The sequence below is a fragment of the Phoenix dactylifera genome, chromosome 10 (assembly GCF_051530095.1).
Source record: "Phoenix dactylifera cultivar Ajwa chromosome 10, Ajwa_hap1_PhDact_Kaust_v1.1, whole genome shotgun sequence".
In the NCBI taxonomy this organism is placed as follows: domain Eukaryota; kingdom Viridiplantae; phylum Streptophyta; class Magnoliopsida; order Arecales; family Arecaceae; genus Phoenix; species Phoenix dactylifera.
Genome location: NC_143199.1, coordinates 29050980 through 29064546, shown reverse-complemented (window position 1 = coordinate 29064546; position 13567 = coordinate 29050980). Strand labels below are relative to the sequence as shown.

General features: G+C 37.7%; 1 protein-coding gene across 1 annotated transcript; it reads left to right on the top strand.

Annotated features, from left to right (window-relative positions):
- The first annotated feature begins 2129 nt into the window (after positions 1-2129).
- Positions 2130-13356, top strand: LOC103723699 (adenylate kinase 1, chloroplastic-like). The gene is made up of 4 exons (XM_008814704.5): positions 2130-2639; positions 4600-4740; positions 7282-7554; positions 12942-13356. Exons 1-4 carry the CDS (start codon positions 2328-2330, stop codon positions 13083-13085), a joined length of 870 nt encoding a protein of 289 aa, XP_008812926.1. The 5' UTR covers positions 2130-2327; the 3' UTR covers positions 13086-13356.
- The last annotated feature ends 211 nt before the right edge of the window (positions 13357-13567 follow it).

Here is a 13567-nt window from a genome sequence, read left to right as displayed (position 1 = left end):
TAATTGCTGAACCAAACAATCATTGCAACAATGTTCACTTACATGGTCATTTCTTGCACAAGCCGCATGTTTTGTAGATTCATTACAATAATATTCACTTATGTTGTCATTACTTCATAAAGAATCATATAACTATAAAACTTTTCCGAAAAGAAAGAAACTCTTTTCAGGTTTGTTGTCAGATGAAAACAAAAGTTTATAAATTATCTATACCATCTTGACACTAGAATTCAAGATAATGAGCTATAAGGATATGATGATTATTATTATTATCTTCTCTGTTCTTGAATTGAAAAGAGTAGACGCATTTGTGGTGACTCTCAAAGTCTCGATTGTAATCATTTATGGTCTCATGAAAAATTTTCCCACACCTACAATGAAGTATGTTTCATAAACCACGGCCCAGTCCCACCTCAGACCAAATAACAGCCCTGAAAATTAAGCCCATGGCCTATTTCTTTTACTCTGCTTGACCACCTTTTGAGAAAGACAACGACCTCAAAATGTCCACGTAGCCAGGCCAACCACGCCATGCATGCAATTTGTTGCATGTCAGTGTCTTGGCTACCACCAATCACAGCCAAAAGCAAATACTATCTCCCCCAGCGTTCCCAAATATGTATTTAAGAAGGCCAACGAGACTGCAGATTAGGTAGCTACTTATGTGGCCAACTATTCGGACGGTACTCAGTGGACCTAAGAAGGGGAGCTGTGTAGGGCACTCCCATGATTTTTGCTTTTGAACTTTATTGAATGCGTTCGTACTCATGTAGTATGGCGTGCCTGCTCTAGCCAAAAAAAAAAAAAAAAAACCCTCAATGCCAGGTCGAGTTCCATGTGAAGCGCGTTGTGATTGTGATGTTCCCATTTGCGGACGTCAGTTCACGAAGCAGGCAATTCTCTAGGCTGCAAATCACCCTGCCCTGCTTGCAACCGAGCAACGCTAGAAGCCAAACACCATTTTCAATTCTTCCACTGTTTTGCATGAATGAGACTTGCCTATACAATCAACGCTGCTAGTTTGGAAGCATGATCAGATACTCAATTTGCGGTCAGTTGGCATGGTTTAAATTGTGATGAATGCTCTTGTATTAGCCATCCATTTATAGAACCAAGGCAATAAGAAAACTCTATTCTCTTTTCTGAATATTTTAAAAAAGGGGGAAGAGGATGCATCAAATTTCAGAACCCAATCATTATCTTGTTTGGAAAACAGAAAGAAGTTGATCGAAAAACATGGATCGCCCGTAGGTTTTGCAAGCACATAGCACCATGGGCATTATGGTGCATGAGGTTTCTACTATTGCATGATCCAAAAGAAGTTGGATGTATGAAGGTTTAATTTTGCATGTGGAGCGATGATGAAGTTTTTTTTTATTTATTTATTTATAGTGTGCGTATTTTGAACCTATAATCTCCAAAACATAATGAAGCAGACCCACCCGCTTGATTCACATGGTCGTGGAAAATAAGATATCTCAGAAAAGCAAAGACCGGCCCAATGTTTTAATAATGGTCTCTTTATGATTTATTAGTGTGAAATATTTTAATCTTCAAATCATTTGATAATCCAATTTTAGTTATAAACTAAGATATTTCGAAAAAAAAAGACCACTTGAGATGCATACGAGCATATGCCTTCATGCATCAGATCTAATAAATTAATTTATAATTTTTTTTGGATAAAAAATAATAAATATTTTTGTCAAAAAACCCTCAATTTTTATTAAAAGTAAATTATAATTTTTTTTAAGATTTACATATATTACTGTTACATTAAAAAATTTCTAAAATCTATCTTTACATCCAATTAAATTAATGATGTTAGTAAAATCATTTAATCATGTAGATAGGGAAAAGAGTATACACTCTTTTTCTTATGTTCTTAAGTAATTGTTATATCACTAATACTTATTTTGAATTTTTTTATATAATATTTATATTAAAAATAACTACTTAATTAATATTTTGTTAAGTTATAGATTAACATAATAGATAAAAATAAATAGGGGAAGACGAGTACAAAATTTTGAAGTTATTGGATATAACTTATAAGTAGAATTTATTTTAAATTTTAGAAGCTTTCCATAATTTACTCTTTTATTAATAAACGAAACCATTGCCCTATTGTGTGACGCAATTACCCACACGTGACCTGACCTGTTCTCTTCTTTCTTCTCCCGTCCTCTCCCCTTTATTTCATCGCCGCCGTCCTCCGGAGTCACTGCTGTTTTCCAACGTTCTCTGAACCAAAACCACTCGCCATCGCCCGCTCCCAAACCCAAAACAAAACAAGAATCCGAGCTTTCCTGCCCTTCTCCTCGGCGATGGCGGCTCTAAACGGCCTGTTGAGGGCCGGCGCCGCTGTCCGTCGGCCGACAGCGGCGGCGAGGAGGTGGATCTCGTCGCTGGCCTCCTCGGAGGCTGATACCCGCGTCGCCGCGAGCCTCGCCCGCCAGGCGATGCCAGGGAGGAGGGATCCTGGGAGCCGGAACGTGCAGTGGGTGTTCCTTGGGTGCCCCGGCGTGGGGAAGGGCACCTACGCTAGCCGACTCTCCCAGCTCCTCGGTGTCCCCCACATCGCCACCGGCGATCTCGTTCGCGAGGAGCTCGCATCCTCCGGTCTCCTCGCCCAACAGGTAGTTTAATGGCGTTTTTGTTCTTTTCTTGCTGATCTAAATGGTGGGGAGTCTGGGGACTTATTGGAAGATCGTAATCTTAGCTAATGTTTGTTTTTTGATATTGTTTCCTCGGATCTTTCGTGGCGTTCTTGTTGTTTTTGTGTTAGGGGTAGCTTTTGTTTCTGTTGATATGACTTTGATTTAATTAGGCGTGGCGTGGATTAGTTTCTGATCACGTTAATATAGATTGCAAAGAGGTTGTTTGGATTCTGTTAGGGTAGAATGACAAACTAGATTATATAAAGAAAGGCATTTGTAAAACAATTAGAGCACTCCGATATGGAATCTTGGTAATTAGAAATGTTTTGGAGGGTTGGGATTTCTCTAATGGGCAAGAAGATAGCAATTATGCATCAGAGAAGCTGGGGTTGCTACAATATTAGTTGAATCTTAAAGAATTAACTCAGAAAATTTTATTTATATATAATTAAAAATTTTATCTTTTTTTTTTTCCTAGAGTGGGTTATTGTATTGTTTGCTTAACCGTAAACCATCAAATTCCCTTTAGCTCTGGTGGTTCCTTCAAAGGGGTCTCAACTTTTAATTTGTTGTGACTCTTTGCTCGACCTTGCTCAGGAATAGCAAGGAAATCAGAAACATTGATGTGCATGACATGTATATGATACGCCCTTTATATTTGTCTTGCTTGTTGTTTAATTCTCTTCAGCGCCAAACTTATATAAGTATATGAGAACATGAGAAAATCATCACTTATGCTGTTCAAATGGCCACCATTTTATCTCTTTTATATACAGAACTATCAGAGAATGTAAGATGATAAAGAAACCTCGTAACCTTATAAGATGCACTCATTTGAGGAAGGTATAGCAATAGAATACTAAAAAGAATTCTTTTCTTGCCAAATACAAAAATATTATTTATTCAGCATATGATCAAGTAGTAAAAAATAGTCTTCCTCCTAGAACATGAAACCTTGAACGACGAGTGGTTTCCCTTGAACAAAAAGGAAAAGAGAGGAAGAAGTCACTTTACACAACCCATTGGTAACGTGACGAGCATATTTCATAGACATTGAGACTCTTGGATTTCCTTAGGGATGATAACATCTCATTGAACGTGAATTTTTAGTAGATATGCTTCACAGAACTTTGAGATAAATTACAGTTAAAGTGGCATCAGGGCATGGTGGTCGTGCTATGATTGATAGGGAAAGCAATGATGTACATTATATTAACCACTGATAAATCAAATAATGAAATATCTAGACTGAACCCATCCTTATATTCTTCTATGTTTCTTTATGAGCATTGATAAACTTAGGATCAATATAGACCCTCAAAACTTATGATTTGTTCAAATGGCAGGTCAATGCCTGAGCTTTATCAAGTGACACAGTTTAAACAGCCTTGCTATTACTGGGATGATAACCTTTAGAGGATTGTTTCTAAAAGCAAAGAACTTTATGATGAAGGATCTTTCTAGAGAATAATGCGAAGCATAAAGATGTTCTGCATGTTTGTTTTAAAATTTATAAAAATAGTGGGAAGTATAAAGATGTTATGCATGTTTGTTTTAAAAAATTATAAAATCATTAAACTTTATAACCTTCTCTTTGAATTTCATTCTTGATATTTTTTGTTGGATGTAAGATTTAATTTCCGAATTAATACCTTGGAAGCAAGAACTAGGTTTTTTTCTTAAGTTCAACACATGTTAATTAAATCCTCTAATTGAAGTTATTAGTCTTTGCCCAAGGAACTCGATTTTACTTTCATTCAGGAGATTGTTGAGATGATTGAGATTGCATTCTAGACTAGACCTTTTTTCTTTTTGATGCTATTGCAGTAATCAGGATCTCTTCATTTGTTTTACATTGTACTAAGTGCAAGTTTGTTATTTTTATATCAAAAACTCATTGTTTAGATTGATGCCATTGAGTTTGATTTTCATTTTGTAGCTTGCTGATACCGTAAATCAAGGCAAGTTGGTGTCAGATGAGATCATCATCGATTTGTTGTCTAAACGTCTTGAAAATGGAGAAGCTAAGGGTGAATCAGGATTCATTCTTGATGGTTTTCCAAGAACAATAAGACAAGCGGTGAGGAATTAATATTCAAAGGAAACATAAGAAACCAATTCACATGATATTTTATGTCTTTTAGTGTGTATTTGGTTCTGAAGTAGGATATCAATATAGCACCTCCTTTGCTTTTTTACTTGCTATTATTTTACCTTTAAAATCATCCACAATTAAATCTGGTCTAAAACAGTTGCTGCTATCTGGATACCTTCGAAAGTCTGTTTGTATTAAAATGTTTTCTATCTGTCCTCTTATTGCCGTCATTGACTATTATGGACATCAAACATCACACATCAATGCAGCTAAAACTGTTGCAGCCTCAAGCTAGAAAATAATAAACCGTTCAAAACAAAAGGGTGTCTAGCTTTTCCTAGAGATGTCTTGCAAGTAGATAGAGAATCACAATCCCACTTAGCTAGCTAATTCCTTGATATTAATCCACAAGCCTTGTTCCATCTATGTGGGGATGGCTTCCATGATCAAGGTGTGGTACTTGAAGCTCTGAGATTGTCTTTGATCATATCTCAACATGATGTCAACCCTCACAAGCTATGGTACAGTTCTGGCCAGGGCATCTTTGGACAATAGACCCACTATGAAACCTAGAACACCAATAGGCAGTCACAAAGAGCTACATTCTGGTTATACAACTTGAGCTTATGCAACTACAGAACAACATCCCTAGACATGGACCAAGTCCGAGGCCTTAAACAAAGAGCCAAATGGAAAATCAATCATTGATAGTAATGTTTAAGAGCATAGGGCTTGATTCTCTGATCAAAGCATTATGATGGTGTGACTCTGTACAAAAATAAAGACCAAGAAAAACAAGGATAAATGGTAAGGAATTATAAAAGTTAAAGCTGTGCACAAAAAAAACACAGGGCAAATACAAAGCTTTGAATGGGTCAAATATAAAAGATAAATATTATGAGTACCCTGCAATCTAAATAGCTACCTAATCTGTATCCGAGATATTGTCCCTATGGAAGCTCTGATTTAAGGTATTTCCAGCAATGCCTGATAATTCTAGGCATGTAAAATTACTAGCAATGCTATCCACCAGCAAGTTGACGTCACTCATGTGTTTTACTCTAACTCAAAATTTGTCCAACAACAAAAATCAGTAGTAAATTGCAAAAACTTAATCTCCACAGGTGTCCCCTAACAATGGTACCATCTCAAATAATGTTATTCAAAAAGATTTTCACACAGTTCAAGAGGTCTGATATCTGGTGTGAACAATCTGATAAAGAAATCTTTTCTTTTCTAAATCAACAATAGGTATATTAAGGCATTACAAACATCAGTACCAAACTTAACAATTTCGGAAACTTTGGTATGCTACAAAAGTAACAAAACTTAAGCATGAACACCAGTTGCCACCCTTCTCTTTTCAAGTCAAGAAGAAAGGAAGCCTCACAAACTACTAAACCAGAACCCATTCCTAACTGTTGAAATCTCTGAAATACAGTTGGGGGTAAAATGCCCCTTAGAAGCTCTTCTGGTTAAGACAATTCTCCATTGTTATGCCATCTTCAACAGACCAGGACAGTATTATAAATCCTGCATCTGCATTTGGTGTTGACTATGCCCAATGCTCAACAGGACAGTCTTCTTTATATATAAGGAGAAGTAAGGTGAGGTCAAACTTGTTGCAAACGGGACATCATTTGGATAATAAGTAATTGAATATTTTCCACTTGAAACTTCCAATAAACTGGAATAAGGTAATTCACAGGTATGGTATACTGAACTGGCCCGTACCATATCGGTCCGGTCCCTGACCGGTCTGGTTCAAGCGTGGAAAACGGTTCCGGCCCGTTTGGGGCCGGAACCGAGCGGTACAAGCCCGGTAGCGGTGTGAACTAGCCTGGTTTGCACCGGTACAAGCGCCCTGGGCAGCGGTATAAGCCCGCATGGGCCCGACCAACTATGCCCGTGCACGGTTCCGCGCGTTACAGTGCGTCTGCGCGCAGTTCCCCATGCTCGGAACCGTGCCCGCGCTGTGCTCTGTTGGCCGGTCCGGTAGGCGACCGGTACGCCTATCGATACCGATACGACTACTTTGTTCTCAGGAATCCTGCCATTATCCCCATCTCTCTCTCCACTTTAGCACTTATTTTGAAGTCCACAGATAAAATCTCGATGTATTAGTCATCCAACTAATCTCGGTTTGCTTATCTCCTCTTATTGATGCTTCCACACAAATCCAAGCCCTTATAAGCACCTCTAGAATCTCTGTTGCATATGACCATGTCATTTAAATTTGTTTTCTAATATTTGTCCAACATTTTGGAATCTCTTATTTACTGTTTTCTAACTCCATCCCTTGTTCCAAGAAAAGCCAAAAAGTAAAATCCTGTTTTTCACATAATAACTCATCAAACTCATCATGAATTTGCCTGCATGTTTTTGATGCTAATGTCAACAAATCCAAGAAAATGCAGCTTGAAAATCACTTTATATGCTGATTGATAGCAAATTGGAATTCTGATGCACTGCCTTCAAGAATAGCAATATACTCTGTGCTTATTTGCATGTGTTCTGATATGTCAGGAAATACTGGAGGGAGTGACAGACATTGACCTGGTTGTGAACCTTAAGCTTAGAGAAGATGTACTGCTTGCAAAGTGCCTTGGTAGAAGGATTTGCAGCCAGTGTGGAAAGAACTTCAACGTCGCCTCCATCAACATCAAGGGCGAGAATGGGAGACCTGGCATGTTCATGGCCCCACTTCCACCTCCTGCACAGTGCATTTCAAAGCTATTTACTCGAGCTGATGATACCGAAGAGGTGGTAAAAGAGCGTTTACGCATATACCATGAAACGGTAATGCACCCCTTTCTCAGGGTCTTTTTTTAAGGATATAAAGTCAATTCCAAAAATCATTTGTTCCCGTTCAAGTCAATTTATGGACAATGACTTCATAATGTTTCATAGGAATTGCTTATTTTCTTGACATTTCCTTGTTAATATTCAAGGCCTGCTTCTGAGCATATAATCAAACTAATTGTTTCAGAAATAGCTGTAAATGTTGCTATACCTGAAAAGCCCTCCAATTTTTTCATGCCTAAATGATTGTTTTTGCTAGGCGCTTTCAAATTTTTAGCTGCCAAATTTATTTATTTTTTTTGTTCAAGCCAAAGATTGATAGTTGAACCGGTTATTATAAACAACTAATATGCGGCTATGTTTTGTACATAGCCGAACCCAAGTTTGGATATAGGAGGATTGTGGGAGGTTGACGGCCACCGTAAAACTATGGTCGCATCCTATGAATATGCGTCCATATAAGAAAATTGTTGGGATGTTTCTTAATAAGGATGCGCTGCATTGAACCTCGATGCAGTGGAAAGTGAGCAAGGGTTAGCTAAGGCATTCCGTAGAAGTGGCATGCCATATAGCGCCCGGATATGGTGAGAAGTAGGCATAGGTTTTCACACTTTAATGGATAGGCGTGGGTAAAGAAGTTACTCCATAAAAGTAAGATATATTTAACAACTTGGAATATAAGACCCTTGATAAGAAATTGATAGAATTAATAGATACAATGACTAGGAGGAGGCTTAGTATGCCTGGTATTAGACCCTATACATTGGTACAATGTCGGTATGCCTATGCAGGGGTCGGTTTGTTGTATTGAGTCTTGGTTCAATGCTAGTATAGGGCGGTATATACCAATATTGGTGAACCATAGGTTAAATATATCAAAGAAGTTTTTGTTAAGGAAAATGAGATCAAAGAAAGATGGAGTTATTTTACTAAGCTATTCAATGAAAGTTATGTGAACAATTTGGGATTCTTTGTTAGTTCCATTGAGTATAGAAATATTAAGTATACATGTAGAAATAGAGTATCTAAGATAAAGAAGGCTAAGAAAAAAATGAAAATGGGAAAGGCGGTTGGACTTGATGGAATTCCTATTGAGTTGTAGAAGTGTTCAGACAATGTGAGCATAATTTGGTTGACTAATTATTTGATAAGATTTTAAAGACCAACAAGTTGCTTGATGAATGGAGAGAAAGCATTATAGTATTGATTTATAAGATTAAAAGGATATTCAAAATTGTTCTAATTATCATGGTATTAAACTCATGAGCCATGCTATGAAACTTTGGGGGAGAGTGATTGAGCATATATTAAGATGTGACACAAAAATATCATAGAACCAATTTGGTTTCATGTTTGGAAGGTCGACTATGGAAGCTATTTTTCTCCTTCGGAGATTAATGAAGAAATACAGAAAAAAGAGACAAATCTTCTTATAGTTTTTATTAATTTAGAGAGCATATGATAGAGACTCTAGAGAAGTCTTATGGTAGGCCTTAGAAAAGAAAGGAGTCTCCATTACTTATATCACTGCAATTAAGGACGTATACAATAGAGTGGTTACAAGTGTGAGGACCATTGGTGGTAATTTTAGTGAGTTTTTAGTTCCAATAGGTTTACACCAAGAATTTGCTCTAAGTTCTTACCTTTTTATAGCTCTTTATGGATAAGCTTACTAGATATATTCAGGATGGCATTTCTTGATGCATGCTATTTACACATGATATAATCATAGTGGATGAAACTAAATTGTAGGAATTATAGAGGAGTGCATTACAATCTAGGGGTTCCAAGTTTAAGTAGGACCAAGATGGAATACATGGAATGCAGTTTTAGTAAAATTAGAAATAGAGATGGGGGTGGAGTGAAAATTGAGGATCACAAAGTTTCTAGGAGAGAACATTTTCGGTATTTAGTATTTGATTATTCATAATGAAGGAGAGATTGAAAAGGATGTTATCCATAGGATCAAAGTAGGATGGATACAACAGAAAACCACAACTAGGATATTATGTGATTTTAGGATGCTTACTAAGTTGAAAGGAAAATTTTATAGAATATACATATGTTTACTTATGCTTTGTGGTATAAAATGTTAGGTAGTTAGAAAACAACATGTGCACAAGATGACTATGGCCAAAATAGAAATGTTGAGATGGATGTATAGTAGCAAGAAAAGACAATAAAAGATGAAAGTAGCTTTCTTCCTTCGCTTTGGAATGAAATCAGTAGTAAGAGTAAGTGTTTGTTCCCTTTCTTTCCTCTGTTTATTCTGCCCAATAAATCGGCTTTCCGCTCGATCAAATAGTCAAATGCCTGGTTAGGATACGTGGAGAAGAAGCTCCTAGCATATTTCAGGAGTGGAAGTGCGATGTGTCTGGAAACTTGGGATCATAAATGGATTTGGGTACCATTCTTATCGCCTCTTTCATGATCTTTTCTATGGGTAGAACTACTATGAGCAGTCTAAACTTCGACCATTCTTTCTTTATTCATTTTCAAAAAGGAAAGCAAAGCTTGTTTTTTGCTCCCTCTATTGATAGATCAGGGGCCCTCCTCATTTGTCTTAATATCAATTAAGAATAACTAAGAGAATGGCTACTTAAATGGTTTAAATATGTACAATGTAGGCTGGGGGGATGCACTATCATGAAGGAGTAATTTGATATACGTAGAAGGAAAGAAGGGTAGCTGCAGATTGAAAATTGCGTGGGATGAAGTAGAGCGGAATGGAGGCAAATGATTCATGTAGCTGACCCTAACTAGTTTGGGACTAAGGCTTAGTTGACTTTGAGTTGAGTTGTGCTTTTGACGACAACTATTGTACATGACAGATATCATTTACACCCAGTCAATAAGCATTTATTGGAGCGAACTAGAGGCATTGTATTTTTTGTGGTGGTGGTGATTTTTCTTTTCTTTTTAGGGTGGGTATGTGTGTGTTTGTTTATTTGTTTTTTTTTTCGGGGGCAGGGGATGTTTGCTTGCTGAATTTCTAAAAATAGTTTTGTATTTGGTTTCAAAAATTCCTAGGTCTACCATTATCTAAGCTTGGTTCATCAAAACAATAGTTGTAGTATACTGGCATGATCAACTGACATGCGCATTGACCCCCGTGGAGGCTAGAGAGAGTGAACCATGTAAGGTTATATGTTCCCTTGAATTTTAAATGACCTCCTCCAGCAAACTCCTAAGTCCACTTTTCATGACCATACCTATCAAATTGGAGATGTCTATCTTGCACAGAATTGTGCAGCGCCAAATGCTATTGCAATTAAGCTACATGTAATTAAGCTACACTGAATTTAATAAGTTAACCACTTTTCTACTCATTTGTTTAGTTCTGAATTGAATGTCATTTTAATCGTTTACACATGAATTTGAGTTAATTATACCTACACAAATTTTGAATCCATGCTACTATTAATAACAACACCTAAAACAAACACATTTCACCATGTTGATGGCATTCTCTGGTTCTTCAATGAGTAAGCTTTAGGTTCTTATTAAAGTATTTGATGTCTCCATATTTTAGATAGAAAATATTTTTTTCTCTCTTGAAATTCTCATTACAGTTTCAAGCAAACTTTCAATTCTTATCAAAGTATTTGCATACTCAAATTTTGAATATAAACAATTTTTCTTGTACTGTTTTGAAATTCTTATTATAAGTTTCAAGTAAACTATAAATTGCTATATTCTTTCTAATCTACACATTTGTTTACAATATATATGCCATCCAAATATCTCATAAGGAAAGCAAATCTCACCCATGCATATAAGACAATAAAAGGAATCTTATTCTCATACCAATTCTTTAAAAACTTTTGTTTGGAAAACAATTAGTTATTATAAAATCTTAAAAATGGTATAGATCTACAGATCTGGTGCAACACCAATAGCTATGACACAAACTTTCATTGCTGAAATCTAACATTGATAAATTTTTCACTAACCCTATGATATGTAGCATTTTGTATTGTAGGGTGATGGCTGGTGCACAAGATGCAAAGCAATATTATTCCGGACCCAGTGTATGCGCAGTAGTTATTTGACCCCTCATATAGGATTCTCAGTTTTCAAGAAGATAGGAATGAGAGCGACAACCAGATTAGAGACAAGAAAGGAGGGTAGGGATGACCGACTTTACATAGCTTAGACTAGGAATATTTAAGGAGCAGGATCAGAGTGATCATCTCTGCAAGGAGTATGCAAGTTTGCTAACAAAGGCTGCTAATTCCTACTTCTTAGGTTTGTCTCTGTGCTGGTAACTTCACAATGGTGCATGGGATCAAAAAGTAGATAGATAGATAGCTAGATAGATAGATTTATAGGGTGGATAGATAGATAGGTAATTTGTAGTTTTCCAGTTCAACCGACTGAACTATGAGATGGGACGAGAAGGAAGCACCATGACTGGTCACCAGCAATTGGAGCTGGTGCAGCAGAGGGGTACTGATGGAGAGACAAGAGAGGGGGGGAGAGAGAGAGAGAGAAGTAATTTGTAGTTTTCCAGTTCAACTGACTGAGTTATGAGATGGGGCTGAGAAGGAAGCACCATGATGGGTCACCAGCAATTGGAGCTGGTGCAGCAGAGGGATGGTGATGAAGAGTGGACTCGTGAGGTAGTGCAAGGAATGAGGGGGATGCAAGCTTATAGTAGGAGGTGGACCTAGTGGCAGCCAGAGGTGGAGTAGATGGGAGGAGGAAGTCACAGTAGCAGGAGAGGCCATGTTGAGACAGGAGGCAAAGGAGGCATGATATGATGAAAGATTGAGGGGGCATGGCGGGATGAGGTGGGCGCATTGCTATGCGAGGTAAAAGAGGGAGCATAGTAGGAGTAGGTGGGTGTACTGCAAGGCGAGGTGAAGCAGACAGCATTATGGAAGGTGGCATACTGACAGGATGTAAATGTGGAGGCATTGCAGGAGGTTGGCTTAGTGGCAGTTGGAAGTGGAGTTGGGAGCATGGTGGCAATGGGTTGCTGGTTGGTGGGGTGGGGAAGGGTTTGGGGTTTGTTGGGGGTCCATGGTATCAGTGGCTCTCAACGGAGAAACCAATGGTGATGCAACGCGGAGGAGAGAATGTGACGGGCAGAGGGCATGGAGAGGAAGAGGGAGCGTTCTTTCCCTTTGCCATCTATATGATCTTTAGTCATTAAAAACCTGGTGATTCATACAGGCATCTGGGTGCCTTCATCTGTTGTCAACCTTTTAAATTCCATGATCTGAGACCGATTTGAAGGGAACAGCATCTAATATTAGTTTTGGAATATGTAGCATACGTTGCAATACACCATAGATTTTGCTTTATGAATATGTATCAATGTCATAATGCTTTTTGCCTGTATACTAGCATTTTAGAACAAAATTATTTGTTTTCTGCAGAGCCAACCAGTCGAGGAGTTCTACCGCAGCCGAGGGAAGCTCTTGGAGTTTGATTTGCCAGGAGGGATCCCAGAGTCTTGGCCAAAGCTGCTGCAAGTTTTGAATCTTGAAGACCATGATGATAAGCAATCAGCAGCAGCGTGATTATAAGTCAAAGGTCACAGATTCTCTGCATGTGCGTTGTGCGTGCTTTGTGATTTTTCAACAATTCTTTGAATAAAATTTCAAACCAAGCCCACGATTTATAAAGGATGCTAATTGTTTTGAGCTTTATTTATTGGAGGAAAGGTGCAATATGGAAGTAATAGGATAATTTTGGATTATGTATGCTGAAATTTTTCAGATAAACTAATTTTATGTAAGTACTAATTTTGATCTTTTACAGATATTGAGTTAAATTTTTAATGTTGCACAAGTGCTTAATTTCTTCCACTTTTCCCACCATAGGGTTTGGTTTTCCAAACGTGTAAACTGTCGCAGCTGTTTATGAAGCGACAGGATGATGCATTGGCCAAGAAACATTTGAGTCACCTAACTGCTAGCAAGCCTTCGGTGGTCTTTTGGAATCAAAGGAGCTCACAGTGGCGCAGTCTGTTCACCAAAAAGAGATTCTTGGTTGGTTGCCA

Bases quoted from the DNA above. Each gene is read 5' to 3' on its own strand.
- LOC103723699 (XM_008814704.5), top strand. From the start codon at position 2,328: ATGGCGGCTCTAAACGGCCTGTTGAGGGCCGGCGCCGCTGTCCGTCGG. The intron at 2,640-4,599 runs GTAGTTTAATGG...TTCATTTTGTAG, and splicing joins CCGGTCTCCTCGCCCAACAG to CTTGCTGATACCGTAAATCA. The intron at 7,555-12,941 runs GTAATGCACCCC...TGTTTTCTGCAG, and splicing joins TACGCATATACCATGAAACG to AGCCAACCAGTCGAGGAGTT.